Consider the following 13,192-nt stretch of genomic DNA (forward strand, 5'->3'; position numbering starts at 1 on the left):
TGTAAAAGCTATCTATGCTAAGCATCAGGCTAGCATCATTCTGAATGGAGAAAAATTGAAGGCATATTGAAGGCATTCCCTCTTAAATCTGGAACAAGATAGGGATGTCCTCTCTCACCACTTCTGTTCAATATAGTTCTTGAAACACTAGCCAGAGCAATTAGACACACACAAGAAATTAAAGGCATAAAAATAGGAAAAGAAGAACTTAAATTATCACTGTTTGCGGTTGACATGATTCTATACCTAGAAGACCCAAAAGGGTCTACAAAAAAACTACTAAAACTAATAAATGAATTCAGCAAAGTGGCAGGATATAAAATCAACACGCATAAGCATAAATCAAAGGCATTTCTGTATATCAGCAACAAAACTTCTGAAACAGAAATGAGGAAAAACACTCCATTCACAATATCCTCAAAAAAATAAAATAAAATACTTGGGAATCAACCTAACAAAAGAGGAGAAAGATTTATACAATGAAAACTACAGAACTCTAAAGAGAGAGATAGAAGACGATCTTAGAAGATGGAAAAATATACCCTGTTCATGGATAGGCAGAACCAACATCATCAAAATGGTGGTATTATCCAAAGTTCTCTACAGGTTCAATGCAATGCCAATCAAAATCCCAACAGCATTTCTTGTAGAAATAGATAAAGCTATCATGAAATTCATATGGAAAAACAAAAGACCCAGAATAGCAAAAGCAATTCTAAGCAGGAAGTGTGAATCGGGAGGTATAGCGATACCAGGTTTCAAACTATACTACAGAGCAATAGTAACAAAAACAGCATGGTACTGCTACCAAAACAGGCAGGTGGACCAATGGTACAGAATAGAGGACACAGAGACCAATCCACAAAACTACAACTTTCTAATATTTGACAAAGGGGCTAAAAGCATGCAATGAAGGAAGGATAGCATCTTCAACAAATGGTGCTGGGAAACTGGAAATCCATATGCAACAAAATGAATCCAAATCCCTTTCTCTCACCATGCACAAAAGTTAACTCAAAATGGATCAAGGATCTTGATATCAAATCAGAGACTGTGCATCTGATAGAAGAAAAAGTTGGCTTCAATCTACATACTGTGGGGTTGGGCTCCAATATTCCTTAATAGGACACCAATAGAACAAGTGTTAAAAACAATAATCAACAAATGGGACTTACTCAGACTAAAAAGTTTTTTTTCTCAGCAAGAGAAACAATAAGAGAGGTAAATAGGGAGCCTACATCCTGGGAACAAATTTTTACTCCTCACACTTCAGATAGAGCCCTAGTATCCAGAGTATACAAAGAACTCAAAAAATTAAACAATAAGAAAAGAAATAACCCAATCAACAAATGGGCCAAGGACCTGAACAGACACTTCTCAGAGGAGGACATACAATCAATCAACAAGTACATGAAAAAATGCTCACCACCTCTAGCAGTCAGAGAAATGCAAATCAAAACCACCCTAAGATACCATCTCACTCCAGTATGATTGGTAGCCATTATGCAGTCAAACAACAACAAGTGCTGGTGAGGATGTGGGGAAAAGGGTACACTTGTACATTGCTGGTGAGACTGCAAATTGGTGTGGCCAATTTGGAAAGCAGTATGGAGATTCCTTGGAAAGCTGGGAATGGAACCACCATTTGACCCAGCTATTCCCCTTCTCAGACTATTCCCTCAAGACCTTAAAAGAGCATACTATAGGGATACTGCTACATCGATGTTCATAGCAGCACAATTCACAATAGCTAGACTGTGCAACCAACCTAGATGCCCTTCAATAGATGAATGGTTAAAACATGTGGCATTTATACACAATGGAGTATTACTCTTCACTAAAAATTGACAAAATCATGGCATTTTCAGGGAAATGGATGGCATTAGAGCAGATTATGCTAAGTGAAGCTAGCCAATCCCTAAGAAACAAATGCCAAATGTCTTCTTTGATATAAGGAGAGCAACTAAGAACAGAGCAGGGAGGAAGAGCAGGAGAAGAAGATTAACATTAAGAAGGAATGAGAGGTGGAAGGGAAAGGGAGAGAGAAGGGAAATTGCATGGAAATGGAAGGAGACTCTCATTGTTATACAAAATTCCATATAAGAGGAAGTGAGGGGAAAGGGAAAAAAAAAGGAGAGAAATGAATTACAGTAGATGGGGTAGAGAGAGAAGAAGGGAGGGGAGGCGGGATAGTGGAGGATAGGAAAGGCAACAGAATACAACAGACACTAGTATGGCAATATGTAAATCAATGGAAGTGTAACCGATGTGATTCTGCAATCTGCATACGGGGTAAAAATTGGAGTTCATAACCCACTTGGATCAAATGTATGAAATATGATGTCAAGAACTTTGTAATGTTTTGAACAACTAATAATAAAAATTAAAATAAACACTCTGAAAGTCCTTCCCAAACAAAGCTAGTCTATGTAGAGTATAATTACACAGTTCTTCAAATATATTTGCTGACATTGACATGTGACCTTGAATATCCTTGACAATCAGGGAACCATGACATAACAAGGGAGAAAAAGCAGTGCTGGGAACAACCGTGGAGAGATTATAGTTTGTATACTTCCCAGAAAAAAATATAAATGACTGTCTTATGGAGGCTCAGCAAATTTAATAAAATGGAAGAATCATTCAGCAAAAGATGAAAACAATAATAAGGTGCATGTACCTATGAAGAAGTTGTCCTGGAGTTTAAAATATATGTGTCTATATATCTCAAAAAGAAGTAGTGCTAGAGCTAAGAATGCAGTATCATTGAAAATGGAATAAAAGTATGAATTGCAGAATTGATATCGATGATGAGAGATTCATGATCTGGGAGGTAGGAAAAGTCATTTGAGACAGGGTGGAAGATGGTAAAATGGAAAAAAAGAAATATTAAAGTATTTTTGAGAGAATTTCGAAAGAACAAATATTCAAGTCATTGCAGTTCAAGATGGAAAAAATATATAGTCATAAAAAAATTGTATTTAAAGCCAAGTGCTGTGGTGCACACCTATAATCCCAGCAGCTCTGGAGGCTGAGACAGGAAGATCACATTCAAAGACAGCTTCAGCAAAAGTGAGGTACTAAGCAACTCAGTGAGCCCCTGTCTCTAAATAAAATACAAAATAGGGCTGGAGATGTGACTTAGTGGTCGAGTGCACATGAGTTCAACCCATGGTGAACCTTCTCCTCACAAAAAAAAAAAAAGAAATCGTATTTAAAGATATAATAGCATAAAATAAAATAAAATAACAATATAGTGGTGAAATCAATTCCATACCCCAAGAAACATAAATACATAAGAATAGTAGGTCCATGTTCTCCAATCAGGTTCAATCTACATAAGACAACCCCATGATATATTATAATGAAACCATAAACAATCAAATAAAAAGAAAAGATAATGAAACAACAAGGAAACAAAGAAAAAAAAATTAGGTATCTGCAGTAGGCCTCATAGCACAAATCTTACAAGCTAGGACACAGTGGGAGGATGCACTCAGTATGCTGAAATAAAAAACTGCCCACCATGACTGTTCTCTGGCAAAGCTGCTTTTTTCCAAACAAGCTCTGGGGAGACCATCTCCACCAGGCTGTCTGTCTTTCAGGAAATGCTGAAGGAGCCCTTCAAGCTGGTGGAACAGAATTTTTAAAAGTAATAGAAAAACATGAGAGTTTGTTAATTAAACTCATTGGTCATAGTAAGCAAGCAGTTCCAGGATAATGTCACTCTGGTGCACAACTAATATCTCAAGTTGGATAGTGAGAAGAAAAATCTGTTCCAATGATCATCTTTTTTTATGATTTTATAGGAATAATCACATCTAAAATGAAAAGATGTCAAGTAAACAACCTAATGTTGCACACTATGGATGTACAGAAATAAGAATAAACTGAGTACCAAATTAACAGAATGAAGGCAAAAATAAAGTTCAGAGTAGAAATAAATGAAACAGAATAGAAAAACAAGAGAAAAATCACTGAAATAGAGGTCATTTTTTGAAAAAAAAAAGTATGGAAAAATTGTCAGATTAACAACAAAGAAGATGAGAAGACTCATATAAAATATTTCTAAGAACCATATTTACATAATATATGTACAATTTTGTCTCCTAATTTAAAGAAATAAATATGCAATTAAATACATGTGGAAAATAAAGAGGTTGAAGAAAATTACAAATACTATTTTTTTAAAAAATAGCATTGTGAATTTGAAATGAGGTCTAAAATATCCAGATTGTTTAAAGGAGGCATATCACAGGAGATGATTCCTAGACAGGTTCCTTATAAAAATTAACCTTCCATTGGCAGTTACCTGATGACTTTTAAATTAAACCAAAGAAAAAAGAAATGTATCTTTTTATGGAAATAAATCCATTTTCCCCTGCCACTTCTGCCACAGATGCAAAATTGGCTGAAATTTTTCTGCTCTGCTTCTTGTATCCCAAGGGTGTTGAATTGTTTAGACAAAGGAAACACAGTGAAATAATTTATTTAATTAGGAGCTTTGAGAATTCAATCTTGGAGGCTGCAGAAAATTTAACAACACACTCCTGGCGCCCCTCCCTCATCCTTCTCTGTTCTCAGCCCTCCTGAAAACCTAAGCTGGCTTCCTATGGACAGGTCAGGGGGAAGAGGAAGTTCAGTGACAGCCTTCAGACACAGTCGGTGTTTTGCAGTAAGAGGACAACAGAAGAGGACATGGGTGCTGGGTTTACCTCTAGGATAATGGGAAAGGGAATGTTCCACAGTTCTTGAGCAATGAGGGTGAAGTGCCTGCACTTTGAAGGCACTGTAGTGTCTGTTGGAACCTGTCGCTTCCACCTCTATTGCTTTGCTTCCTTCTGTCTTTGAAATCTAGAGCCTCTCTCCCAAATTGTTGTTTCCTGAGAGTCTGCAACTCTTCTCCACTCTTTCTAAATTATAGGCTCCTGTCAGATTTCCTGCACCTAGGTATTCGTTATCTACCACTAAAGATCTATTACATACAAGGAATTTTATGTAATATAGAATTTTATGTAATATAGAATTTTTGTTCTATATTTGATTAGATTTTTTCCATTATCTTCTCTATTTTACCTTAATATTTGTAGTTATCAATTCACCTTACAGTACAAAATATATCTCCTACTAGTATAATTGTTTCTGATGTTCACACTCAGTCCAATATACTTTTATGGCATTATCAATTCTTTTAAAATTTCAGGAAAATGTCAAATGGCTGAAATTGGAGGAGATTGCCCTGGCAAGTTGATGAGTTCAAATCAAATACTGTAGTGTGTATCTATTTTTCTGGTCCTGGGCATGAATCTAGGGCCTCATGCTCGCTAGGCAAATGCGAGACCACTGAACTACATTTCCAGCACTCCCTATTTTTATTTCTTTTGAGACCCGCCTTGCTAAGTTGCTCAGGGTACCATGTCTAACAAAGGTTTGTTTTCAGTTACTGGGCTGTATTGTTACAATGTAGCACCTCCTGTTGGATTTTGTCTAAACAGTGCTTCTTGGTTGGGTCAGCAAATGTCAGTGTTCATAGTGGCAACGTTCATAGTGGATTGTGTGGATTCATGAGGATCTCTACAGGAATTCCTGTTAAATATCCTCAAATGCTTTTTTGTATATTGTGCTTATGGGTGTGAATGCATTTTATTGGCCTAGTTTTGTGATAAAATATGTAAGCAAATGTATTTATCTTAAATTGTCTCCATTCTTGGAATTGGTATTATTTATTAATCCTGTGTTGTTCTTTTAAAACAGATATAAATGCATATCCTTCAACTTCACTTTTATATTTTGTTCCCATATTCAGGCATGATACACTGGAACACTTATCTTTTGTATCGTAGTAGAAATTTTGGTCTTCAGCATCCCTAATGTTACAGACACCTTGTTAAGTTCATGATGAGATAAAACTGTCACAATTTCAGACTCACAAATGACCATGAATTTGCCAATGGGAGAGGGTGCTAAGGAAACATCATAGTGAGCTCATATACCCCGTCCTCCTGACCCTTGTCCCCTGATCTCCATCACCCTCTGTACCAAGCTCACCATCTGATGGCAATGCACATTCTGCTCTCTCAGCCTGGGCTGTTTCTTCCTCCCTTCCTTCTCCTGATTAACAATAACCCAACCTTCCTCTCTCAAGCATTTCTATTTCAGGGTGAAATCTCCTACCCACCTCCACACACTAAATCAGTCCTCAGTGATTTTTTTTTTTTGCCTGTCTTGAATTTAGGTTCATGGACGAGGCATTCAAAATACTGACTTTTCCTGTCTCAGAATCTAAACACTTATTTCTGAAACTTAAATTCTTTCACTTCTTATAGGATGAGTGATTTATGTAGTTTTGAATTCTTTAGATTGAACTTGTATTTTGGCTACTAACTATAATGATTTTAATACAGTACATCCTCACTCAAGAACATGGACAGGTGACTTGTGTTTAATGTTAATGGTGGCTCCGTTTTCCACCTTTATTTATTTAGTTATTTGCTATGGAATCCCCATGTGTTTCATCTTCCTGGAAGAATTCACTGGACAGAAGTTCTCTGAAAGAAGTCTCCATAGGGAACTCCTTGGGGTAGAAGTGCTCTGTGGCACTTAGAAGAGGTAACAGACCTGTTGATATTACGGATAATAATTCTACTCTTAATAGTTTAGGAGGGATATTGTGAAATGCTAGTCATGAACAACAAATTTATCAAAATGTTAAGAACACAAGCTCACATTTGTGTGACACCCATATAAGTTACAGAAACCATAGTAGAAAAATTTTATCAGCTCACTTATTTTCACTCCTGGATCCTACCCTATTGTGAATACTACATGGTCTGCTGGAGAGGAGAGGTGCTTTAGTTAAGCAAGTTTGAAGAACTTTCTCAAACTTAAAAGATGGTATGTTGGTGGAGCATATGTTGGTGGAGCAAATTCTACTCCAGGAAATTTGGCTCAAGCATCCCATTTTTGAATCAGGTCTATTATGTACATTGGAAATTTTATTTTAAAAATGTCATTAAGGACACATTTTTAAGGAAGGTTAATAATAGTAATGAGAGTTATTTTCTGAGACTCCTACTAAGAAAGCAAAATCATTTCAACTTCACAAATCAGGTGATAGCAATCATCACATTTACAGCAACAACAACAAAACTGGGGACTGATAAAGCTCTCATGGCACTGTGAAATCTCACATCACAGAATGAAGGTTGTTTAAATTAAAAATTCATATTTAATCACTATTAAAGAACTTTAGACTGAGACAGTCTGGAAATTAACAAGAAACTGTGAAATGTCTTCACTTCTTGCACATGGGTTATATCATGAAAATATTAGATCTCAGGGATAGATTTTAAAAGGAGAATTAAAATTAGGAAGTTGATGATAAAGGAGATGTTGTGGGTGATTTAAAGAGAACCTGAAGGATTATACACTAGAAGTTAGATATGGGCTGGCACTTGGCTGAGCCCTTGTTCTCCTGGGCAGGTATCAACACAGGATGAGCCATTGCTGATCCAAGTGGGTAAATAACAACTCACTTGAGGATTCACTTGCCTCTTCCTTAATTGTTCTTTTACCTCCTTCCCCAGAACATACACCAGGTACATGGAAGCAGAGAACCACACAGTCCTATCCCACTTCCTCCTCCTGGGCCTCTCAGAGGATCCAGACCTGCAGCCCATCCTCTTTGTCCTGTTCCTGTGCATGTACCTGGTCACAGTGCTTGGGAACCTGCTCATCATCCTGGCCATCAGCTCTGATCCCCACCTCCACACCCCCATGTACTTCTTCCTCTCCAACCTGTCCTTGGCTGACATCTGCTTCATCTCCACCACGGTCCCTAAGATGCTGATGAACATTCAAGCACATAGCAAAGACATCTCCTACCTAGAATGCCTTGCACAAGCATATTTTTTTATTATTTATGGTGGAGTGGATAATTTCCTACTGACTATAATGGCCTTTGACCGCTTTGTGGCCATCTGTCATCCCCTGCATTACACAGTCATCATGAACCCCCGACTCTGTGTCCGCCTGGTTCTGATGTCTTGGTTCATCATGTTCTGGGTCTCCCTGATTCATGTTCTACTGCTGAATCATCTGACCTTCTCCACAGGCACTGAAATCCCACATTTCTTCTGTGAACTGGCTCAGCTACTCAAGGTGGCCGGCTCGGATACCATCATCAATGACATCTTTCTGTATGTGGTGGCTGCCCTGCTGGGTGTGGTCCCTGTCACTGGGATCCTCTTCTCCTACTCTCAGATTGTCTCCTCCTTAATGAGGATGTCCTCTTCTGTGGGCAAGTATAAAGCCTTCTCCACCTGTGGGTCTCACCTCTGTGTGGTCTCCTTGTTCTATGGAACAGCTTTTGGGGTTTATCTCAGTTCTGCTGGGACCCAGTCTTCCTCAAGAACCATGATCGCCTCAATGATGTACACTGTGGTCACCCCCATGCTGAACCCCTTCATCTACAGCCTGAGGAACAACGATGTCAAGGGGGCCTTGAGGAGATGCCTCAGCAGAGCAGTCTTTGGTCCTTCTTGGATCACTGACCTCAGAACTAAGCTGACTCTGCAGAACCTTAAGCTATCGCTATGAATTCATATAACCTGGTTCATTTCCCCCTGAAAGGATGTGGTTAATTTCCTTTATTCACCAAGCTCCTGCAACTTGGTATTTTTAAATATATGCATTTATCTTTCTTCCTTGTACATTGTTCTCAAAGTTCCAAGTTTGTTGAACTTTTTCAAGTGTTTTTTTTCTTTTTTTTAATACTTGTTTTTTATATATATACATGACCATAGGGTGTATTTTCACATATTATACGTATTATATACACATGGGTGGCAACCCATCACCATTTTCATCACATTCTTGTGGTTGAACATGCCGTGGAGTTAAACTGGTTGTGTGTTCAATTATGAGCATAGGAAAATTATGACCCATTCATTCTAATGTCTTTCCTATTCCCAACCCTTCTCCCTTCCCTTCATTCCCTTTTGTCTAATACAACAAACTTCTATACTATCCCTGCTTACCTCCATTGTTATGGGTTAGCATCCACATATCAGAGAGAATATTCAACCTTTAATTTTGGGGGACTGACTTGTTTCACTTACCATGATATTCCAAGTTCCATCCATTTATCTGCTAATGCCATAATTTCATTCTTCTTTATTACTAAGTAGTCTTCGATGTGTATCAAACCACATTTTCTTGATCCATTCATCTGTTGAAGGGCACCCAGGTTGATTCCATAGCCGTGGATATTGTGAATTAACTGCTATAAACATTGATGTGGATGTGTCACTCTAGTATGCTGATTTTATGTCCTTTGGGTATAAACTGAAGAGTGAACAACTAGGTCAAATAGTGGTTCCATTCCAGGTCTTCTAAGGAATCTCCATACTGCTTTCCAGAGTGGTTACACCGATTTTGGACTCCCACCAGCAGTGTATAAGTGAACCTTTTCCCCCCCAAATTCACCAACATTTATTGCAACTTGAATTCTTAATAATTGCCCTTCTGGAGTGAGATGGAATCTCATTGTAGTTTTTAATTTGCATTTCTTCAGTTGCTGGAGATGTTGAGCATTTTTTCATATATTTTTTACCATTCATATTTCTTCCTCTGTAAAGTGCCTGTTCAGTTCCGTTGCCCCCCCCCCAAAAAAAACCACAAGTTTTTCCAGGTATCTGCAGTAGGCCTCACAGCACACTTCTCCACACAAATCTTACAAGCCAAGTGAGAGTGGGAGGATGCACTCAGTATGCTGAAATACAAAAACTGCCCATTGTGACTGCTCTCTAGCAAAGCTGCTTTTTTTTTTCCATAAATAAAGGCGAGGTAAAGACTTTCTGCATCAAGCTGTGGGGAGTTCATGTCCACCAGACTGGCCTTCAGGAAATGCTGAAGGGAGTCCTTCAAGCTGGTGGAGTAGGATTTTTAAAAGTAATACAAAAATATGTGAGTGTGTTAATTAAACTGATTGGTCAAAGTAAGCAAGCTGTTCCAGGATAATGTCACCCTGGTGCACACCTAAGATCTCAAGCTTGACAGTGAGAAGAAACACCTGTTCCAAAGATCAGTTTTTTATGAATAAGAAATAATCACCTACATGAAAAGTGAAAATATATTAAGTAAACAAATTAATGTGCAGTAAGGATGCACAAAAATAAGAATAAACTGAGTCTCAAATTATTAGAATCAAGGAAATAATAAAGATCAGAGTAGAAATGAATGAAATAGACCAGAAAAATGAGAAAATTCAATGAAACAGAGATTTTTTTTAAAGAATCACATTGACAAATGTAGATTAACACAAAAAAGAAGCCTCGTATAACATATTTCTAAGCACCATATGTGCATACCATATGTACAAATTTGTCTGCCAATTTAAAGAAATAAATACACAATTAAATACTCATGAAAAAAGATTAAAGAAAATTACAAGTACTTATTTTTTAATAGATTGTGTATCTGCAATGATATCTAAAATCTCTAGATTGTTAAAGGTGGCATGTCACAGGAGACAATTTCTGGGAATGTTCCATGTAGACATACTTCCATTGGCAGTAACCTTATGACTTTTAAATCAAACCAAAGGAAAAAAAGTAGATTTTTTTGAAGGAAATAAATCCACCTCCCACAGCCACTTCCTCCACAGATGCAAAATTGGCTGAAAAATGTCTGTCCCACTTTTTTGTATCCCAAGGGGGTTGAATTATTTAGACAATAGAAAGACCCTGAATTTATTTAATTAGGAGCTTTGAGAATTCAAGCTTGGAGGCTGCAGAAAATTTAACAACACTCCTGGCGCCCCTCCCTCATCCTTCTCTGTTCTCAGCCCTCCTCAAATCCTAAGCTGGCTTCCTATGGACAAGTCAGGGGGAAGAGGAAGTTCAGTGACAGCCTTCAGACACAGTCGGTGTTTTGCAGTAAGAGGACAACAGGAGAGGACATGGGTGTCAGGTTTACCTCTAGGATAATGGGAAAGGGAATGTTCCACAGTTCTTGAGCCTTGAGGGTGAAGTGCCTACACTTTGAAGGCACTGTAGTGTCTGTTGGAACCTGTCTCTTCACCTCTATTGCTTTGCTTCCTTCTGTCTTTGGAATCTAGAGCATCTCTCCCAAATTGTTGTTTCCTGAGAGTCTGCAACTCTTCTTCACTCTTTCCAAATTATAGGCTCCTGTCAGATTTTCTGTACCCAATCATTTGTTATTACCAATAGAGATCTATTACACACAAGCTATTGTCTGTTTTGTTCCATATATCATTGGATTTTTCAATTTTATTAACTATTTTACCTTCATATTTGATAACTTTGATTAATTCTATATGTATTTATTGTAATCAATTTACTTTATGGTATACAGTATAAGCATTAATATAATTATTTTTGATATTCAACACTGAGTTCATTATATTTTTATCACATTATCTATTACTTTAAATTAGTTGAAGGAGACTGCCTTGGCATGTTCATTAGTTCAAATTGAATATTGTAGTGTGTGTTTGTTTTTTTAGTCCTTGGAATGAACCCAGGGCCTCATGCTTGCTAGGAAAGTGCTACACTCTGAGCTATATTTCCTGCACTTCTTATTTTTCTTTATTTCAAGATAAGCCTTTCCAAAAATATTCAACATCTCTAGCAATTAGAGAAACACAAATCAAAACCACTCTAAGATTTCATCTCACTCCAGTCAGATTGGAAGCTATTATGAATACAAACAACAATAAGGGTGGGGAACAAGATAAACTCATACTTGTTGATGGGGCTGCAGATTGGTGCAGCCAATATGGAAAGCAGTACAGAGATTTTTTTTTTTGGAAAATTTAGAATGGAACCACCATTTGACATAGCTATTCCTCTCCTTGGTCTATACCCAAAGGACTTAAAAACAGCATACTACAAGGACACAGCCACATCAAGGTTTATAGCAGCACAATTCACAATAGCTAAACTGTGGAACCAACCTAGGTGCCCTTCAATAGATTAATGGATTAAAACAATGTGGCATATATACACAATGGAATATTACTCAGCAATAAAAGAGAATAAAATCATGCCATTTGCAGGTAAATGGGTGTAGTTAGAGAAAATAATGCTAAGTGAAGTTAGCCAATCCAAAAAATCAAATGCCAAATGTTTTCTCTGATATAAGGAGGCTGATTCATAGTGGGGTAGGGACGGGGAGCATAGGAGGAATAGATGAACTCTAGATAGAGCAGGGGGTGGGAGGGCAAGGGAGAGGGGCATGGGGTTAGAAATGATGGTGGAATGTGATGGTCATCATTATCCAAAGTACATGTATGAAGACACAAATTGGTGTGGATATATTTTGTACCCAACCAGAGATATGAAAAATGGTGCTCTATATGTGTAATAAGAATTGCAATGCATTTCACTGTCATATATAAATTTAAAAATTAATTTAAAAAGAAATATTTGACAATAAATTTAAAAGAAAATGACAGAAGAGTCTTCATAAGGCACTGATGAAATTCTGAACTTCAGTTTTATTATTTCTATGCAGCAAGATTTTCCCCCCCAGGACAATAAAGATTTTCCTCTTCAAACAAACAAACAAACAACAAAGAAAGTTAGTGCTTGCTATCTTGCCCAAGGTATCCATAGTTCCAAGCATGAGCCTCCAAGTCTAGAAAAACTTGTTTGTGTGCTTATCTTCAGTTACTAAGCTGTAGTGTTACAGTGTGGTAGTTTTTGTAGTTAAGATAGTTTGAATAACTTTCCTGAGATCATAAAAATGGCATGTGGGTTGAGCATATTTATTTATACTCCAGGAAATCTGACTCAATCATCCCATTTTTAATGCAGGCTCTATTAGGTACATTGGGAAATTTATGAATGATACAAAATATCATTAAGGAGAAATTTTGAAGGGAAGTTAATTATAGTAATTATCATTCTGAGATTCTTACTAAGAAAACAAAAGCATTTTTTGACTTCACAAATCAGATGATAGCAATAGCCAAATGTTTACAGCAATAACAAAAATGGCACTGAGAAAAATCTCATGTCACTGTGAAATCTCAAATCACAGACTGAAGTTTGTTTGAAATAAATATTGAAGTAATTCAAGCTATTAAAGAGCTTTAACATGAAAGAGTATGGAAATTAACCAGGAAAATGTGAAATGTCTTCAGTTCTTGCCCATGGGTTATATCATG

At 37.2% G+C, this 13,192-nt stretch overlaps 1 protein-coding gene across 1 annotated transcript; it reads left to right on the forward strand.

Annotated features, from left to right (window-relative positions):
- The first annotated feature begins 7,602 nt into the window (after positions 1-7,602).
- On the forward strand, positions 7,603-8,598 carry LOC106144624 (olfactory receptor 7D4). The gene has a single exon (XM_013366101.2). The coding sequence runs from the start codon at positions 7,603-7,605 to the stop codon at positions 8,596-8,598; it is 996 nt and encodes a 331-aa protein (XP_013221555.2).
- The last annotated feature ends 4,594 nt before the right edge of the window (positions 8,599-13,192 follow it).

The sequence above is a fragment of the Ictidomys tridecemlineatus genome, chromosome 2, assembly GCF_052094955.1.
Source record: "Ictidomys tridecemlineatus isolate mIctTri1 chromosome 2, mIctTri1.hap1, whole genome shotgun sequence".
Taxonomy (NCBI): domain Eukaryota; kingdom Metazoa; phylum Chordata; class Mammalia; order Rodentia; family Sciuridae; genus Ictidomys; species Ictidomys tridecemlineatus.

Excerpts from the sequence above, each read along its gene's own strand:
- LOC106144624 (XM_013366101.2), top strand. The coding sequence starts at position 7,603 with ATGGAAGCAGAGAACCACACAGTCCTATCCCACTTCCTCCTCCTGGGC.